Raw genomic sequence first — 19,082 nt, forward strand, 5'->3', positions numbered from 1 at the left:
CTTTCCCATTACAGAAAATTTTACTTTTGAATGAGACTTACAAGTAATCCCCCACAGCTCAAGCAATAGACAAGCTCGTACTCTGTCTGCTTTGGGTTAAGTGAGGGCTTGTAGATAATCAGGCATTTTACCAATGCTTTAGTTTTCCTCTCTGTTTCTCATAGAGAAGAAAAGAATTTGAAAAAGAGTTTGTTTCCTCTCTCTTGTTATAAAAGCTGATGAAGAATGTTCCTCACAAGCTTCTCCAGACTGACTGGTAAGGGCATGTATAGTGTGGAAGAGTTCATCCTGTCTTTTCTGAATATGATATGCACAAAGCAGACACACTGAGACTCCCACCCATGTACGAGAAGCCCCACAAATGTCTTTGTGGGTATTCTGAGGCTTAGTAAATATAAAACCATTAGTGTAATTCTAGCTATCAGAACACACAGCTGTGAAGCAGTTGTTTTGAATATCTTTTCCGATATTTCAATATATCTTTGAGCAAACTATAGAACTTCAAAGGAGAATCATATTTAAATTCACTTAATTCAATACTATATAGCATTCCTTATATTTTATAAAACTAGCATGCGTTTACTCTTTAGAAGTATTTTTTAACTTTGAAAAAGGTACTAACATGGCATACAAACAAGGCTGTGCATGTAGGTATGCAGATAAAGATGACGCATATTTTCTACAATATTAACAAGATGACAGTGAAACAAACAAAATCTGGGAATGAAGAAACTCATTCAACTTTACCAACATATGAGACAGAATGATAAAGTCCACTAAGACTCTAAAACTTAGGTGAATGTGCCAAGTAGATATACGGAAGATTGAAGAAAGGACCCAAATCATAATTATTCAGGCAAATCTCTAATACCTGAGATGAAAAATACAGTGCATGAAGTTAAAAGCAGGTTAGACACTGCAGAAGACAAGATTAGTAGAACTGTAGACATAACCGTACAAGCTAACCAACACGAAAGAGAGATAATACAGGGGATAGTAATAATAAAGGGGAATTATTTATATAATAATAAATTTAAATAATAAAGGGGATAGATAATAAAGGGGAAAGTAAACAGGCCATCAGAAGCTGTAAGCAGATACAAACTGCATAATGCACACGTACCGCAGTCTCCGAAGGAAACGAGAGAAACGCAGGCAGAAAATATTCATGAAGAAGTAATGGCTGAAAGTGTCCCAAAGTTGATAAAAATTATAAACTTTCAGATATAAGAAGCTCAAAACCCATAAATACAAAAAAATCACATAAAGGAATATCAGAATAAAATTCCTCAAAATCAATAATAAATAAAAGGAAATCCTAAAAGCTGCCAAAGAAATACAACCCATGTACAGCCACAAAGAAAAGGATTAGAACAGATTTCTCCTTCAGAGCAACAAAGGGCAACATCCTTAAAGACCTAACAAGAAAAAAAAAAAACCTGCCAGCTTTGTCACTTTCCTCTTTCACCTTCATCAAGAGGCTCTTTAGTTACTCTTTGCTTTCTGCCAATATAGTGGCATCATCTGCATATCTGAGGTTGACAGTTCTCCCAGCAATCTTGATTCCAACTGTGCTTCATCCAGCCCGGCATTTCACATGCTGTACTCTGTATAGAAGTTAAATGGGCAAGGTGACAATATACAGCCTCGACATACTCTTTTCCCAATTTGGAACCAGTCAACTGTTCTAAAACCAGTCAACCAGTTCTAACTGTTGCTTCTTGACCCACATACAGGTTTCTCAAGAGACAGGGAAGATGGTCTGGTACTCCCATCTTTTTAAGAATCTTCCACAGTTTGTTGTGATCCACACGGTCAAAAGCTTTAGTGTAGTCAATCAAGCAGATGTTCTTCTGGAATTCCCTTGCTTTCTCTATGATCCAATGAATGTTTGCAATTTGATCTCAGCTTGTACATCTGGAAGTTCTCGGTTCACATACTGCTCAAGCCTAGCCTGAAGGATTTTGAGCATTACCTTGCTAGCATGTGAAAAGAGCGCAGTTTGTGGTAGTTTGAGCATTCTTTGGCATTGTCTTTCTTTGAAACTGTAATGAAAACTGACCTTTTCCAACCCTGTGGCCACTGCTGAGTTTTCCAAATTTGATGACATGTTGAGTGCAGCACTTTAACAGCATCATCATTTAGGATTTGAAATAGCTCAGCTGGAATTTTATCACCTCCACTAGCTTTGTTGGTAGTAATGCTTCCTGAGGCCGACTTGACTTCACATTCTAGGATGTCTGGCTCTAGGTGAGTGACCACACCATCGTGATTGCCTCAGTCAGTAAGACCTTTTTGTATAGTTCCGCATAGTCTTGCTACCTCCTCTTAATCTCTCCAGCTTCTGTTAGGTCCTTGCTGTTTCTGTCCTTCCTCGTGTCCATCTTTCCATGAAATGTTCCCTTGGTATCTCCAATTTTCTTGAAGAGATCTCTAGTCTTTCCCATTCTACTGTTTTCCTCTACTTCTTTGCAATGTTCATTTAAGAAGGCCTTCTCATCTCTCCTTGCTGTTCTCTGGAACTCTGCATTCACTTGGGTATAATCGATTGATTATATATTCTTTGCAGCCGAAGATGGAGCTCTGTAAGTCAGCAAAAACGAGACCAGGAGCTGACTGTGGCCCAGATCATGAACTCCTTATTGCCAAATTCAGGCTAAATTGAAGTAGAGAAAACCACTAGCCCATTCAGGCATGACCTGAATCAAATCTCTTATGATTATAGAATGGAAGTGATGAAAAGATTTAAGGGTTTAGATCTGGTAGACAGACTGTCTGGATTCGTAACACTGCAGAGAAGGCAATAACCAAAACTATCGCGAAGAAAACAAAATGCAAGAAGGAAAACGGGTTTATCTGAGAAGGCTTTACAAATAGCTGAGAAAAGAAGAGAAGTAAAAGCCAAGGGAGTAAGGGAAAGATATACTCAACTGAATGCAGAGTTCCAGAGAAAAGCAAGGAGAGCAAAGAAGGCCTTCTTAAATGAACAAGTAAAATGATACCAGATGGAATAAAGAATTCTTTGAAAGATGACTACATGGATAAATATATAAGATGCTTTAATATAATTTTAAAGATATCTGACTAAACAAAAACAAAAATATTAACAATATAATATAAAGTTAAAAACATATGGAAAAGTAAAATATATCACAACAATAGCACAAACACAGGAACCATACCAGTGTCAGGATTCCTTGTTGTACACAAGGTGATACACTGTCACTTTAAGGTATACTGTGGTAAAATAAACATAAAATACCAAAACGGTTATAGCTAATGAGACAACAAAGGAGATACGACAACAAAGAGAATCTTAAGAAATTTTTTCAATTAATTCAAAAGTAGGAAGAAAAAAGGAAAAGTACAATGAAGAACAATGGAACAAGGGGAAAGAAACTGCAAGATGACAAATTTAAACCTAACATTGTCAAAATCAATCCCATTATAGTCTAACCATCCCAATTAAAAGGTAGAGATTATCAAGATAAAATAGCAAGACCTCATTATATGCTGCTTATCAGCAATGTACGTCAACTATATAAAGACTAAAAAATGTTGAAGTGAAAGGATTAAAAAAATACCATGTAAACATTAATCAAAATATCTAATATTAACATCAGAACAGATAACACAGTAAAGAATAATACCAGGGATAATAAAGGTCATTTCATATGAGAGAAAGGTCAGAGCATTAGGAGGGAACAACAGTCATGATGGCTGCTTACACTCAATAGCAAGTTTCAGAACGCATTAAGCAAAAAACCGACAAAACTGCGAGAAGAGACAAACACAACCACACTGGGAGATGTCAGTCGCCCTCTCTCACTAACCGAGAGAGCAGGTCAACGGAGTATCAGTGAGAACATAGCTTTTAATAATACTGTCAACCAACTGGCCCGTGCCAACAATACAGACCACTGCAGCCAGCAACAGCAGAATACATATTCTTATAAAGTGCACACGAAGCATTTACCAAGATAAACCAACTATGGACCTTATAAAATATATTCATAAGTGTAAAAGGAATAAAATCATAAAAAAAATTCTCAGAACAAGTGAAATTAAATTATTAATCAAAAACAGAGACTTTTTTAAATGTCAAAACTTAGGAAACAGTACATTTCTAAATAACCTGTGGATCAAAGGGAAAAAAAAAACACAAAAGAAATACCTGAAGTATTTTGAACTAAAGAAAAATGACGGCATAATATAATGTTGTTAAAACAGTACTTAGGGAAATTCATAGCACTAAATGCCTATATTAGAAAAGAAGACAATTCTCAAATCAATGATCTTTGTTTCCACATTTAAAAAAAAACTTGGACAAACTGGTGCAAACAAAGCCTAAAGCAAGCACAAGGGAGAAAAGAAACAAAGATCAGAGTATAAATCAATTAAAAAGAAAGCAGAAAAACAGAAACAAAATAAAGCCTAAAGCCGACCTGTGAGAAGATTAATTAAGCCAATAAACCTCTAGCCAGAATGATTAGGTAAAAAAGACAAGACAGAAAGTGTCAATAACAAAAATGAGAAAGAAAATATCACCGCAGATTCTGTAAAAGGGTGAAAAAGGAAGTATTCTGAACAACTTAGTACCAATAAACTTAACAAACGAACAATTCCTTGAAAGATACAACCTACTAAAACTCAAAGAAAAAGATAAACAAATAGCTGGTATCACCTAAAGAAACTGAATTTATTGTTTAAAAATTTTAGCTGAAAAGAAAAAAATAAAGCAAGCAGACCCACATGGCTTCACAAGTGAATTCTACCAATATTTAAGAAATATTATGAACTGAACACAAGGATCTCTACAAAATTAAAGAGGGGGAAAATCAAGCAGGGGAAAAGTGTTAAAATTATACCAAAATGAGACTAGCTATTAAAAGAAACAAAGACAAATAGGAAAATTCATAAAAACTTAGCCAATCATATCAAATAACATCAAAAATAATAATATATCATAGCCAAGAGGAGTTTATCCCCCAGATGTGAGGTTGGTATAATATTTGAAAAATGTGAAAATCAATCAGAACAACTCACTGTATCAAACTAAAAGAAGAAGAAACACACATCTCCACAGATACAGAAAAATCATCTGACAAAATCTAACTTCCATTACTAAGCAGGAATAAAAATGAACTTATTCAAGCCAACAGGAAAAAAAATCTTTGATAAACTATAGTTAACTTCATCCTTATGATGCAAGTCTTCCCCGCTAAGATCAGCAGCAAGGCAAACATGCTTGCTCTTTCTTCTTCTATTCAACACTATATTGGAGATTCTAGCTAGGGAAGTTAGGCGAGGAAAAAGAAAAAAAAAAAAAAACAAACCTCTAGACTGAAAAGGAAAACTGTCTTTATTCACAGCTAATATGATCCTGTGGGAGTCCTCCTGAGTAGTTATTGACTCTCTATAAGGAAGATGTGACCACCTGAAAATATCATTACATAGTTAACTGGCTCTACTCCAATATAAAAAAGAAACTCAAAATATTAAAAAAGATTAATATAAAAATTATTTTAAAAAGAGAGGATACGACAGCAAATTTTTCCACTTAACAACCATTATGTCAGAACCTTAATTTGGATACAAGCTTTATGGACTCACAAAATTGTTTTATGGCAAACCTAACCATGTATTTAATCAACTAAAAGTATTCAGAATAATATGCAATAAGAAAGGAAAACCTGTGTATTTTGCATTCAAGAACTTACTATTCCATGCTATCAAGAAACATTCTAAATTATTAACTTCAGTTCATACTTTGGTTGTTCTCAGCATACATGTTATAAGTAAAAACCAAGAGACTACTGTCCAAATTAGTCCAAGTTAATTTAAGACAAATATTTGTTCCTGCAACATAGATGAGAACAAAATGAGTTTGATATTTAGGATATATTGCAAAAGAAAAAAAGTTTAACTAAAATGAAAGTGAAAGGCACTCAGTCATGTCCGACTCTTTCCAACTCCATGGCCAGAATACTGGAATTCTCCAGGCCAGAATACTGGAGTGGATAGCTTTCCCTTCTCCAGGAGATCTTCCCAACCCAAGGATCAACCCCAGGTCTCCCACATTGCAGGTGGATTCTTTACCAACTGAGCTATCAGGGAAGCCCAGCAAAAATGATGCTCTACTAATATTACAAATGAATGCTATCCTTTACATTCGATAACATAAATCAGTGTTTCTTTGATATAAATTCTAACACTGAAAACTGAAAGTATTTTGTGTAATCCATACAGCAGGGGTCAGGAGTCTGGAACATCACTATGAACCCAGGCTGCCTACTGATCTACTACTGTGGCTGAACCTCCAGTCGCAGTCACTGAACCTGGATTCTAAACCAGTTCTCCACCAAATCCAGAATTTAACTCTGACTCACTACAGGAACTACTGCCAGGTGCTATGTCCTCCAGAGCCTTGTCTTCTCAGGGTGGATCCCATGTGTTGGACTGAGTTTTCAAATAGCTTTCCCAAGACCTCCCAATTCCTAAAGTAAGGCCTCTAAACACCAGACCCGTGGTTCGGCTCTCCACCGCCAGTGCCCCAGCAGCTCCTAGAGCCCGTCCCAGAAGTGACCTGGTGGGGCCTTCCCAGATAAACTACGGTTCTGACATAAAACCTGCAAATGCTGCAAGAATCTGCCCACACATCATGCTTATAAAGAGTAAACAACATCACACACACACAAACAACCCCTATTTCCATGATAAATGTAGAAGCAGTTTGAAAATCAGGTTTTCAAAAGTACAGTTTTATACTTTTTCATATAAACAGGAGTATAAAGATAGCTATGATTATAAAAGGGAAATTTACATATGTCTCATGCATTTACATAGTTACATAAGAACTTATTTTAAAAGTACATCCTCTACACATTATAAATTGATTTAATGAGAGGAATCAAATTCTTGAAAACAGGAACACACTATCACTAACACCTTTAGAAAGGAAATACATTAATAAATAAGCTCACATATTTTAACAGGAGACTCAGTCAAATAACATACTTCTTAAGATCAATTAAAGCTATGGTCTTCAGATTTTCTAGTTTCCTTCTTATTACTAACACAGCAATAAATGGTGTTTTATCTCTGCTGCTGCTGCTGCTAAGTCACTTCAGTCGTGTCCGACTCTCTGCGACCCCAGAGATGGCAGCCCACCAGCCTCCCTCGTCCCTGGGATTCTCCAGACAAGAACACTGGAGTGGGTTGCCATTTCCTTCTCCAATGCATGAAAGTGAAAAGTGAAAGTGAAGTCACTCAGTCCTGTCCGACTCCTAGCGACCCCATGGACTGCAGCCCACCAGGCTCCTCTGTCCATGGGATTTGCCAGGCAAGAGTACTGGAGTGGGTTACCATTGCCTTCTCCAGTTTTATCTCTACCAAAAGTAATAAAGAACAATTATTACCGGTGAATAATCTTTGATAATATAAACATTAGGTACAAGAACTATTTAAAATTTATGATACCAGAATTAGATTTCATGTTTTAATCAAAAATAAACTATCATTAAAAGTAGGTATCAAAGACTTGGGAGTAATAATGTATTTCTTTTCCTAACTAATCATTCTCCAACAGATGTAGACCTACTGTGAAATACTTCACATAGATGGATTACAATATAAATGAATTAAGTCATCACTTGCTCTGGGTGAATTCAAATATGGATATTTATACTACAGGAAATTTGAGAATGCTAGCCAAGCATTAGGTAATGAACTTTATAAAACTTACTCTTTGACAGACTGAGTAGTAATGCTCAATGTACAAAACTGTTTTTATATTACTCTTGATGGCTTAGCAAAGGCTAAATTTTGAAACAGGAGAAGACTTGAAGTTCCCAAGTTAGAACATCAACTAGCAATGGGTAAGTTCCTTGAATGTTTGAACCTCAACAACTTAAAGATAGCAAATAATACTCAGTAAATATTTCTTGATTATATAAAGGACTCTTTAAGACAAAAAAGGAATAATACTTAGGTATATGAAATTTGAAAATTATGAAATAATCATACAACATTGGAACTTACATCCAAGACTGACTCCAAAGTCTGACTGATTTTTCCGCTATTGCACTTTTATTCTTTTCTTCACTTAAATAACTTACATAACTTAAGTACAAAGGCATTTTGAAAGACAAATTTGCATTAAAAAGAGATCAGGGTCTCAAAATGTTGGTTGAGGCACAAGAAAAAATAAGTAAAAATAAGCAAACTGTGAATATTAATTCATCTTCCCTAAAAAAGCAGCAGAAACCCTGCAAGAAACAGAAACAGGAAAAACAATGTGGGAGGGGTAGAGACAGGGTGAGAGAGAGATGCCAAGGAAACACTTTAGGGAGTCCTGGGAGGGAGGGCCAGGGCAGAAGGGAGGGAGGCAGGGGAGGGCGGGGAGGGAAGCAGGGGAGGGGCGGGAAGGGAGCAGAGGAGGAAGGCTGGAAAGGGCAGCAGGAGGAGGCGGGGAAGGGAGGCAGAAAGGCCTGGACGGAGAGGGAGAGCGGAACACGGCTTCCAAATCCCTCTCTCTTCTAGTCTACTGGGACTAACAAGAACAACATATTGTTGTGCAAAACATATCCAAACACGGGAGCTGTTTGTCTACCTCAACAACACAACAGAAGAATATGCAACCAGAAGACGAAGAGAGAATACAATAATAAAAGAGGAAGATAAGTTAAATGATAAAACTTTGTCAGAGCTGCTTGTTGTTTAGCAGCTCGTTGCACGTGACTGGAGCACACAAGGACTGTGGCCCCCAGGCTCCTCTGTCTACAGAATCATCCAGGCAAGAATGCTGGAGTTGGTTCCCATTTCCATCCCCAAAAGAGCTGCTAATAATGTTTATATATAACCAAGAAAAAAAAAAACTTTTATAATTAACAAAATCTAAATATGAAGACTATTTAGTCCCATTTACAACTATAACCAGAAATCTCTGTTAAAAACATAATATTTCTCTTTCCATTTATTTCCAAAGCGTATTATGAAAATTTTAGGACAATAAAATCGAGCTATAAAAGCAAAACTAAGCTATAAAATGACTTGTGATTTTAATGGTACTTAAATACAGGTAAAAAGAGGATCAATAAAGACTTCTAAACAAATATGACTTTACTTTTCTTATTTAATATTAATTCAATAAGTAAATCTGAAGGCTGAGGGAAAATTTTAAACATTCTTTGCACCCTATCACAAGTACTACATAACTCTATTTAGTATGAACTACTCAAAAATAGTTTCTACCTCAAAAAGAAAAAATTATTCAGTTTGATAATTTGTCTATTTAGGCTTATTTTAATAAACCTATATGTTAATCAGTCTAAGTGGATTCATTCCACCACTTATAAAGATAACTTTCAAATGATAAAAATAAAAGTCACTACAATAAACATTATTCCTAATTGTGCCATACCTTTAGCTACAGCTTCTTTATATTTCTCTTTGGCGGAATTCATTTCTTTTATTAATTGTCTATAGCTGGTTTTTAATTTCTCTAATTCTGTCTTTGTAACCTGTCAAAAAAAAGAAATGCAAAAAGATTTTTAAAAGCTTAAATGTACATCTGTCAAGAACTTAAATTTCAGAGCATTAACTGATGCATCTTTTACTGCTTATGAGTCAGAAGTGTTCTTTACTATATAATTAGAAACAATAAACTAAAGTTAGCTTAGAAACTGGAGATAAACTCAAAGCATATGAAAGAAGAAACGCATTTCTGAAGAGAAGCAAATCGTAAACCAGCGCTGTCACCGCCTAAAATGTGAAGGCCAGTAATTCCCTGCTATTTACAGAAATACTTTCTCTAATAAAAAACTAATTTAAAATTCTTATTTTAATCATACAGAATAGCTCTGAGTGGTCATAATTCATCATTTCTAATATGAATTTTTTTTTTACACTGTAACATCTCTGAAAAGATGCATCCAGTTAATGTTGACCAGGCAGCATTCATGACAGTGGTCACTGCATGTACACATTAACTTGGTTATAATTTCTGCAGAAAGGCTTGACAAATCCAAGTCCTTGACTCTGTAGTCAGCCATAAAAAGCGTTCAAGAAAAAACTGAGGATCTTAGATGGTATCTGAAAAACATCTACTAAGACTTCTGAGAAGAGTTAAGAAATCAGCACCATTAAAAACTTGCTAAAGGGACATAAGCAACTTGGAAGAAAGTCCCAGAGCCTACTTTAAACAAATTCTGCATCACCAAGGCTCTTGACAGCATGGAAGACAGCACTGTGTAAGTGAACAAAAATGTCAACAACTATGATAGATATGTGCTAAGTCGCTTCAGTCGTGTCCGCATCCTTGCAACTCTATGAATTGTAGCCCACCAGGCGCCTCTGTCCATGGAATTCTCCAGGCAACAATATTAGAGTGGGTTGCCATGCCCTCTTCCAGGGGATCTTTGCAACCCAGGGATCAAACCCACATCTCTTATATCTCCTGCATTGCAGGAAGGTTCTTTACCACTAGCGCCACCTGGGAAGCCCCATAATATATAGATACCGTTCGTCATTTAGTCAATAAGTCATGTCTGACTCTTGTAACCCCATGGACTGTAGCCCATCCAGTTTCTCTGGCCATAGGATTCTCCAGGCAAGAATACTGTAGTGGGTCACCATTTCCTTCTCCAGGGGATCTTCCCGACCCAGGGATCGAACCTGCATCTTCTGCATTGCAGGCGGATTCTTTACAGACTGAGCCACCAGGGAAGCCCATGATACAGATATAGATAGAAATGACTTCAAATCATTTCCTTTTAAAAGAAAACCTCACTGGTTAACATGTTTTAACGGACTTTACCTTTTAGAGCAGTTTTAGTATCACAGCAAAACTGAGCACAAAGTACAGAGATTTCCCATTTGTCCCTTATCCCTACTCGTGCACGGCCTCACTGATCAACATGCTCCACTCAAGTCTGTTTGTACATTTGTTACAACTGATGAACCTATAAGAACATATCATTCTCGCACAAGTACACAGGTTACATTAAGTTCCACGCGTGGAGTGGAACTTTTTATGGTTTTGAACAAACATGCCGTGACCTATACCCCACCGCCACAGGACCACACACAGAGGTTTCACTGTCTAAGACCCTCAGTGCTCCACTTGTTCACGAACCCCTAGCAACCGATGACCTTTTTACTACCTTCACAGTTCTACCGACATATATGGTATATGAATACCATATAGGTCGAATCATATATATTTTTCAGAGCGGCTTCTTTCACTTAGTGGGCTTCCCTGGTGGCTCAGATGGTAAAGAATTTGCCTACATTGTGGGAGGCCTGGGTTCAATCCCTGGGTCGGGAAGATCCCCTGGAGAAGGGAATGGCAATGCACTCCAGCATTCCTGCCTGGAGAATCCCATGGACAGAGGAGCCTGGAGGGCAACAGTCCACAGGCTTGCAGACAGTCAGACACAACTGAGCAACGAACACTTTCCCTTCCTTTCACTTGGTAATATACATTTAAGGGTCCTTCATATCTTTCTTGGTAGCTCATTTCCTTTGAGCACTGAATAATATTCCATTGTCTGAATGCACCACAGTTTATCCATTCATTACTAAAAGACATCTTGGTGGCGTCTAAGTTTTGACAATTATGAATAAAGCTGTTATAAACTGCTATGTGTGGGCTTTAGTGTAGACATATGTTCTCAACTTCTTTGGATAAATACCAAGGAGCTCAATTTTTGGAACCTACGGTGAAACTATTTTTATTTTTGTAAAACACAACCAAACTGTCTTCAAAGCGGCTGAATTACTGTGTAATCCCACCGGCAATGAATGAGAGTTCCTGTTGCTCCATAACCTCACCAGTATTTGATGTCGTCAGTGTTCTGGATTTGGGACATTCTAATGTGTGGCGGTGGTATCTCATTGTTCCTTTAGTTTGCGTTTCCCTGATGGCATAAAATTTGAGCAAATTTTTATCTGCTTATTTGCCATCTGTGTATCTTCTTTGGTGACGTGTTTATTTTTTCATAAGGTTGCTTCTTGTCTTAACGGACTTAGAGTTCTTTCTGTGTTTTAGATAACAGTCCTTTATCAAATGTCCTTACAAACTTTTTCTCCCAGTTTACAGTTCATCTTCTCATTCCTTTGATAATGTATTTTGTAGAAGTGTGGTTTTTGTTTTTTGTTTTTGAGGAGAATGTGTGTGTGTGTGTGTGTGTGTGTGTGTAAATATATATTTGCAGCAGGCAAGAAATATGGACACTTCCATCTGCATGACTGCCCATCACAGTTTACTGCTCTGGTCTCAGGGAATTGAACATTTTTCAATTTGGCACACCTTTAAACTGATGTATCCCATTCATGTCTGTTGTTGAAACCTGTCTGAAAAATTTCCCAATCTGATTCATTTTATCTTGTATATCAGGCTGCTTTCAGTTCATTGTTCTTTTAAATTTGTGAAGTCATTATATAGCTTATACTTGTTTACAGACTACCCAGAGTGTGCTTGAGACTCTACTGCATCTGACTTTCAACGCTCTTCAGTTCAGTTCAGTTCAGTTCAGTTGCTCAGTCGTGTTTGACTCTTTGTGGACTGCAGCATGCCAGGCCTCCCTGCCCATCACCAACTCCCAGAGTTTACTCAAACTCATGTCCATTGAGTTGGTGATGCCAGCCAACCATCTCATCCTCTGTCATCCCCTTCTCCTGCCTTCAATCTTTCCCAGCATGAGGGTCTTTTCCAATAAATCAGTTCTTCACATCAGGTGGCCAAAGGATTGGAGTTTCAGCTTCAGCATCAGTCTTTGCAATGAACACTCAGGACAGATTTCCTTTAGGATGGACTGGTTGGATCTCCTTGCAGTCCAAGGGACTCTCAAGAGTCTTCTCCAACACCACAGTTCAAAAGCATCAATTCTTCGGTGCTCAGCTTTCTTCACAGTCCAACTCTCACATCCATACATGACCACTGGAAAAACCATAGCCTTGACTAGACGGACCTTTGTTGGCAAAGTAATGTCTCTGCTTTTGAATATGCTATCTAGGTTAGTCATAACTTTTCTTCCAAGGAGCAAGCGTCTTTTAATTTCATGGCTGCAGTCACTATCTGCAGTGATTTTAGAGCCCACAAAAATAAAGTCAGCCACTGTTTCCAATGTTTCCCCATCTATTTGCCATGAAGTGATGGGACCGGATGCCATGATCTTAGTTTTCTGAATGTTGAGCTTTAAGCCAACTTTTTTACTCTCCTCTTTCACTTTCATCAAGAGGCTCTTTAGTTCTTCTTCATTCTGTCATTGTTCTCCTACAGATCGTGTACATACACTTTGTTAGATTTATACCTAAGTATTTCATTTTTTGAGGTTCTAATGTAGATGGTATTGTGCTTTTAATTTCATATTCTACCTGTTCATTGTTAATACATAGGGAAGTGATTGATTTTTGTATGCTAACACTGTATCCTGCAAAGTGAAATCGCTCAGTTGTGTCCGACTCTTTGCAACCTCATGGACTGTGGCCCGCCAGGCTCTGTCCATGGGATTTTCCAGGCATGAATACTGGAGTGGGTTGCAATTTCCTGCAAACTTGCTATAACTGATTGTTTGTTTCAAGAGTTTTTGGTTGATTCTCTCGGATTATCTACATAAACAACCATGTCATTTGTAAATAATGACATTCATTCCCCATCTGTATACATTTTATTTCTTGTCCTGGTCTTGTTTTATTAGTTAAGATTGACAGGATTTTTTTAACAAGCAGTGGCAAGTGGGGGACATCCATGTCTTGCTCTGATCTTAATGGGAAAGTTACATGTTTCTCACATTTATGTATGATGTTAGCTGGAAGTTTTTTGTAGATATCCTTTATCAAGTTGAGGAAGTTCACCTTTATTCCTAGTTTACTGAGAGTTTTTAATCACGAATTGGTGGTAGATTTTGTCAGATGCTTTCTCTGCATCTATTCATATGCTCACGTAATTTTTCTTTTTAGTTTGTTGATATAATGGAGTCCATTAATTGATTTTCAAATATTGAACCAAACTTTCACAACTAAAATAAATTCCACTTAGGCAAGGTGCGTAAATTCTTTTTCTACACTGTTGGATTTTATTTCTCAATAGTTCAAAGACGTTTGCATCTATGTTCATGAGAGACATTGGTCTATAGCTTCCTAATATCTTTGTCTGCTTTTGGTGTTTGATAACACTAGCATCCTAGAATGGGATTGGTAAGCTTCTCTCTGTTTCTTTTTCTGAGTTAAGTCTGTAGAAAAGTGGTGCAATTTCTTCCTTGAATGTTTGATAGAATTCACCAGTGAAGGCATCTGAGCTTGAAGCCTTCTGAGCCTGGTGCCTTCTGTTTTGGAAGGTTATTAATGATCAATTCAATTACTTTAATAGATACCTGCCTGTTCAGACTGTCCATGTCGTCTTATGTGAGTTTCAGCAGATTGTGTCGTTCAAGGCATGCTCCCATTTCTCCCAGCTTATCAAATTTACGGACACAGGGTTGATTAAAGAGTATTCCTTCATTATCCTTTTAATAGCCATGGGATACATAGTCATGTCTCCTCTTTCACTTCTGATATTAGTCATTTGTACCCACACTGGTTTTTTTGTTAGCCTGGCTAGAGACTTGTTGATTTCATTCACCTTCTCGAAGAATCAGATTTTGGTTTTGCTGACTTTTCTTAATTAGTTTCCTGTTTTCATTTTCACTGAGTTCTACTCTAATTTTCATTAGTTCTTTTCTTCTGTGTACTTTGGATTCAATTTGTTCTTCTTTTTCCACCGTTTCTTCTAAGGTAGAAGCAGAGATGATTGATTTTAGATCTTTCTTTCTTTCTAACAAATGCAGTCCATGCTATAAATTTCCCTCTAAGCACTGCTTTTGCTATATCCCACACATTTTGATAAGTTTTCTTTTCAGTTTCATTTAGTTCAACATACCTTTATATTTTTCTTGAGCTTTCTTCCTTGGTCCATGGGTTATTTAGAAGTGTGTTGTTTAATCTCCAAGTATTTGGGGATTTTCTAGCTATCATACTGTATCAATTCCACTCTTTTAAATATATTTTGATGTAGCTTATGACCTCGAATGTGGAATATCTTGCTGAATTGTGCAATATAAGCTTGAGAAGAATGTGTATTCCCCTGTTTTTGCGTGAAGTCGTCAATAGATGTTCATCACATCTAGCTGATTAATGACATTATTGAGTTCACTCTGTCCTTACTCACTTTCTGTCTGCTGCATCTGTCCATTTCTGATGGGGGTGGGGGGAAGGTACTGAAATCTCCAACTGTAATGGAGGTCCACTCATTTCTCCCTACAATTCTAACAGTTTTTGCAGTCCTACCAATATTTGATGCTGTGCTGTTAAGCACATGTACATTAAGGACTGTACTGTCTTCCTGGAGAACGGGCCCCTTCAGCATTCTGTAACTCCCCTCTTTATCCCTGATAAACGTCCTTGCTTTGAAGTCTGTCTTATCTGAAATTAATATAGCTACTCCCACTTTCTTTGTATTAGGGCCAGTACATCTTTCTCCATCCATTTACTATTAATCTGTATGTGTCTTTATATAAAAAGTGGGTGTCTTATAGACAACATATAGTTGTTGCCCTTTCCTCAGATCAGCCAGGCTCCAGCTCAACAGCTTCTTCTGAGGACAGACCTTGGTAGGAACAGAATGCTCTAACTTGTGCCAAAATGGTTCCCTTTCTCTTCCACTGCCAAGATCATGAGTTTGTTTTTTTTTTCCCCCTATATTCACTGTGAGTACCTCACAGAGATTCAGGAGGTAAAACTCACAAGTGTGAAGACCCCTCAACGAGTGGGTCCTCCTGGAGTTTTCAACCATCAGAGCATCCAGAATTTGTCAGTTATAGTTTGGGTTTTTCTACACCTAACACTTGTTCTTTCTTATCTCTCCTTGCTATTCTTTGGAACTCTGCATTCAGATGCTTATATCTTTCCTTTTCTCCTTTGCTTTTCGCTTCTTTTCACAGATGGCTGGATGGCATCACTGACTCGATGGACATGAGTTTGGGTGAACTCCGGGAGTTGGTGATGGACAGGGAGGCCTGGCGTGCTGGATTCATGGGGTCGCAAAAAGTCGGACACAACTGAGAGACTGAACTGAGCTGAACACTTGTTCTCAAGTCTGATGTTGCTCTGATTAGTTGTGATTCTCTATATTCACTTGTCCAGTTTGGGGGATAGTAATTTTGCTCTGTGACACCTATCTTCTCTAATGGATCTAAGAAGAGTTGCTGATTTTTCAGTTTGTTCCAATTTTTATTTGCTGTTAGGATGGAGTGACAATTCCAAGCTTCTTACATGCTGGATTGGAAAATGGAAGTCTTAACTTCTGAAGTTGCTAAAGAACCAATTCACTGTTCATAAACTGGCAAATTAATGTCTAAAAGCAAGTATTTGTCCTACCTTTCTTGCATGATCTATACCTCATGGCAACCAAATAGCTGATACAGGAAAAATTTTTACTGAAAATTCCAGCTAACAATTGCATTAGGAACGACAGAAGTAAAATATTGTCGTTTTACAACCTCCACTGAACTAATGGATCTAAGCAGTGGACATCAAGTGCTTCATTAGGTGAAAGGCTGAAGAGAAAATTTTTAATAGATTGACAAGGCTGGCAACACTGGTACCTGTTAGCAGATAATATATACCTCTTGTTATGAAACAACAGGAAATCTATACCAGCCCGAAATAAACAGCAAGAGTATTATCAAGCCTCTAGATCTAACTTCCAGTTTGCTGGAAAACTGAAGGATAAAGGAATACATGAAACTGCATTATAAGATACTAACAGCAAAATCCAAAATGAAAGAATTCAATTCTATTGAGTAAGTTACCCAGTTTCTTTAAATGCACAGCATTTTAAAAGCGGGGTGGCAAGGGGAACCTACAGATTAAAAGAGATCATTAAAAGGCAATGTATAAGCCAGGTTTGGATCATGATTCAAATGAACCAACTGCAAAAATAACATTTAACAATTATTTGAGCACAATCAGGATAATTAATAATATTAAGGAATTATCTTTATTTTTCGGTGAGTTCATAAAATAGTTTTAAAGTGTAATTATTTAGCAATAAATAATATTTACAGATAAAAGTAAAAAACTGGAATCTTCTATAAAATTATCCAATGTAGAAGAAAGGTAGGTGAGAGTACAGATGAAAAAAACAAACCAAAATATTGACTAGGTGGATGGACCGGTCAATGGGAGTTCATTTAATTCTTCTCTCTTCTTCTGTACACTTGCAAATTTTCACAATTAAAACCACTGTAAAAAGTTAGGCAGAAGGGACAGACACCAGTTGTGAAGAAAATTTAGAAGTATCCCAACTAATTTATTTTGGCAGCATTTCTTTCGTGCAAATATATAATCACATATCTTATTAATCATGTTTTATATTCAATAAAAATAAGATACTACTTATTAGAGACATTGAAATCTATTTCTTACAGTAAATAGTGACTAAACACTTTTTAAAGTCAAACAGGATATAGCATCTCAGTGAATCTACAACTCACACTAAAGAAAGAATCCCAGAGTGGGAAGACAAACCTTGATCATCTCTGCCTCGATCTGCTGATGGACACCTATGTAACTCTTCTTCACCTGCTGCTTATCTTTGATCATCATGGTGAGCCTGTGTAAGGGCCCAGAATTCAGGTCCTCCGCATGTGTCTTCATGATCCTGCTGAGCTGTTCCGTCTGCTGAATCATAAGTAGCCAAGACTTTTTAAAAAATAAGAAACAAAATTAGCATTTGTATTAGAGACTTCCATTTCACTGTGTTCAGGAACTTTAAACATTTAGTTTTACACAAATTATTACACTAATATAAAAATAACAGGTTTCTGGCAATTATGCAATAAGCTATATGAATGTTTTGTATACAACATCTTTAAATTCAAGCACAAACGCTTCAAAATTCAGTAAGCAGAGAGTGTGCAGAACAGCAGGACAGGACTGAGGGGCTCATGGAGAGCCCACTCTTGCAGTCTTCACTGTATCACTTCTTGTCTGTTTTCCAACACTGATGTATTGCTTCTGCCCACACTCTTCCATTGTCTCAGTAAGGAAACCACTTCCCAACAGTCAAATGCAACAGAAGCTTACCCATCTTCACTGTAACCTGTCTCTCTGTGGCATCTGATCCCACTGACTCACACTTCCTGAAACTCTCGTTGCTGGTTCCTACGGCCTCTTTTCTTCCAACATACTGACCTGCCTTCCTCCCTTTCTACAAATTCCTTCTCAATCTTTATACCTGCTCTTCTTTTGCTGCCTATGTCTTAAATACTTGACTTCTCTAGATTTCTATCTTTTCTCTTCTCTTAATAAATTAGTTAGAAACCATTCTTTGTTCTAGCGTAACACATTGCTTCAACAGCAGACACACATCATGCTGGGTTTGGGACAAGTGGGCATATAGTTACAGCTGGAAGAACAAGTCATTTGTTATTAGCCTTTCTAGCATATAAGTACTGGGGAAAAAGCAACAGAAGAATGCTCTTCACTATAGGTCTTCAAAATCCTATTCAGAAACAAGTTTAGTTTGGTCAGAGAAGATCCATATTAAAGACACACACAAAAAAATAGACAAGGCATGTTTGGATATTTCTCAAAAGTAATTTTTCTACACTATTACTTTTGATCTGTGAATGAACAGAATTAATTTCATTACTGTTAGTATTCCAAGGTAATCCTAAAACAAAATTTAGTAAGTATCTAAATCATAGGCTAGCCTAAAGGAAGCAAATTCGTGGTCACAGTCAGAACTCTCCAGGGTCTAACTGGGTATTCTTGCGTTTGATACACTGCAGTATATGTTCTTTTTAAAAAAGTAATCTTTGAGGACATTTCTTTAGGGAAAAAGGTCATTTTAGTTGTAAAATTTCAGTTGCTTTTACAAACACAAAATAAGACAGGTAGCCTACAAACTCATCATATTTACTTTCAAATTCAAAACCCTGAGTACTAAGAAGCTCTTGATACCATAAAGCCATTTAAAACTGACATAGCTCCTCCATTGAAATATAAAATTTAAGGAAGATGAAAACAAAAAACTATAC

At 37.0% G+C, this 19,082-nt stretch overlaps 1 protein-coding gene across 15 annotated transcripts in view; it reads right to left on the reverse strand.

Annotated features, from left to right (window-relative positions):
• The window catches only part of FER (FER tyrosine kinase), a 479,416-nt gene that overhangs the window by 369,945 nt on the left and 90,389 nt on the right, over positions 1-19,082 (reverse strand). For all 15 annotated transcript variants that reach the window (XM_044947250.1, XM_044947251.1, XM_044947249.2 and 12 more), the window contains 2 exons: positions 17,569-17,742; positions 9,422-9,521 (listed from right to left, as the gene is read on the reverse strand). In XM_044947250.1, coding sequence (XP_044803185.1) covers positions 9,422-9,521; positions 17,569-17,742 — 274 coding nt within the window. The remainder of the gene's footprint in view (positions 1-9,421; positions 9,522-17,568; positions 17,743-19,082) is intronic.

The sequence above is a fragment of the Bubalus bubalis genome, chromosome 9, assembly GCF_019923935.1.
Source record: "Bubalus bubalis isolate 160015118507 breed Murrah chromosome 9, NDDB_SH_1, whole genome shotgun sequence".
NCBI classification, from domain to species: domain Eukaryota; kingdom Metazoa; phylum Chordata; class Mammalia; order Artiodactyla; family Bovidae; genus Bubalus; species Bubalus bubalis.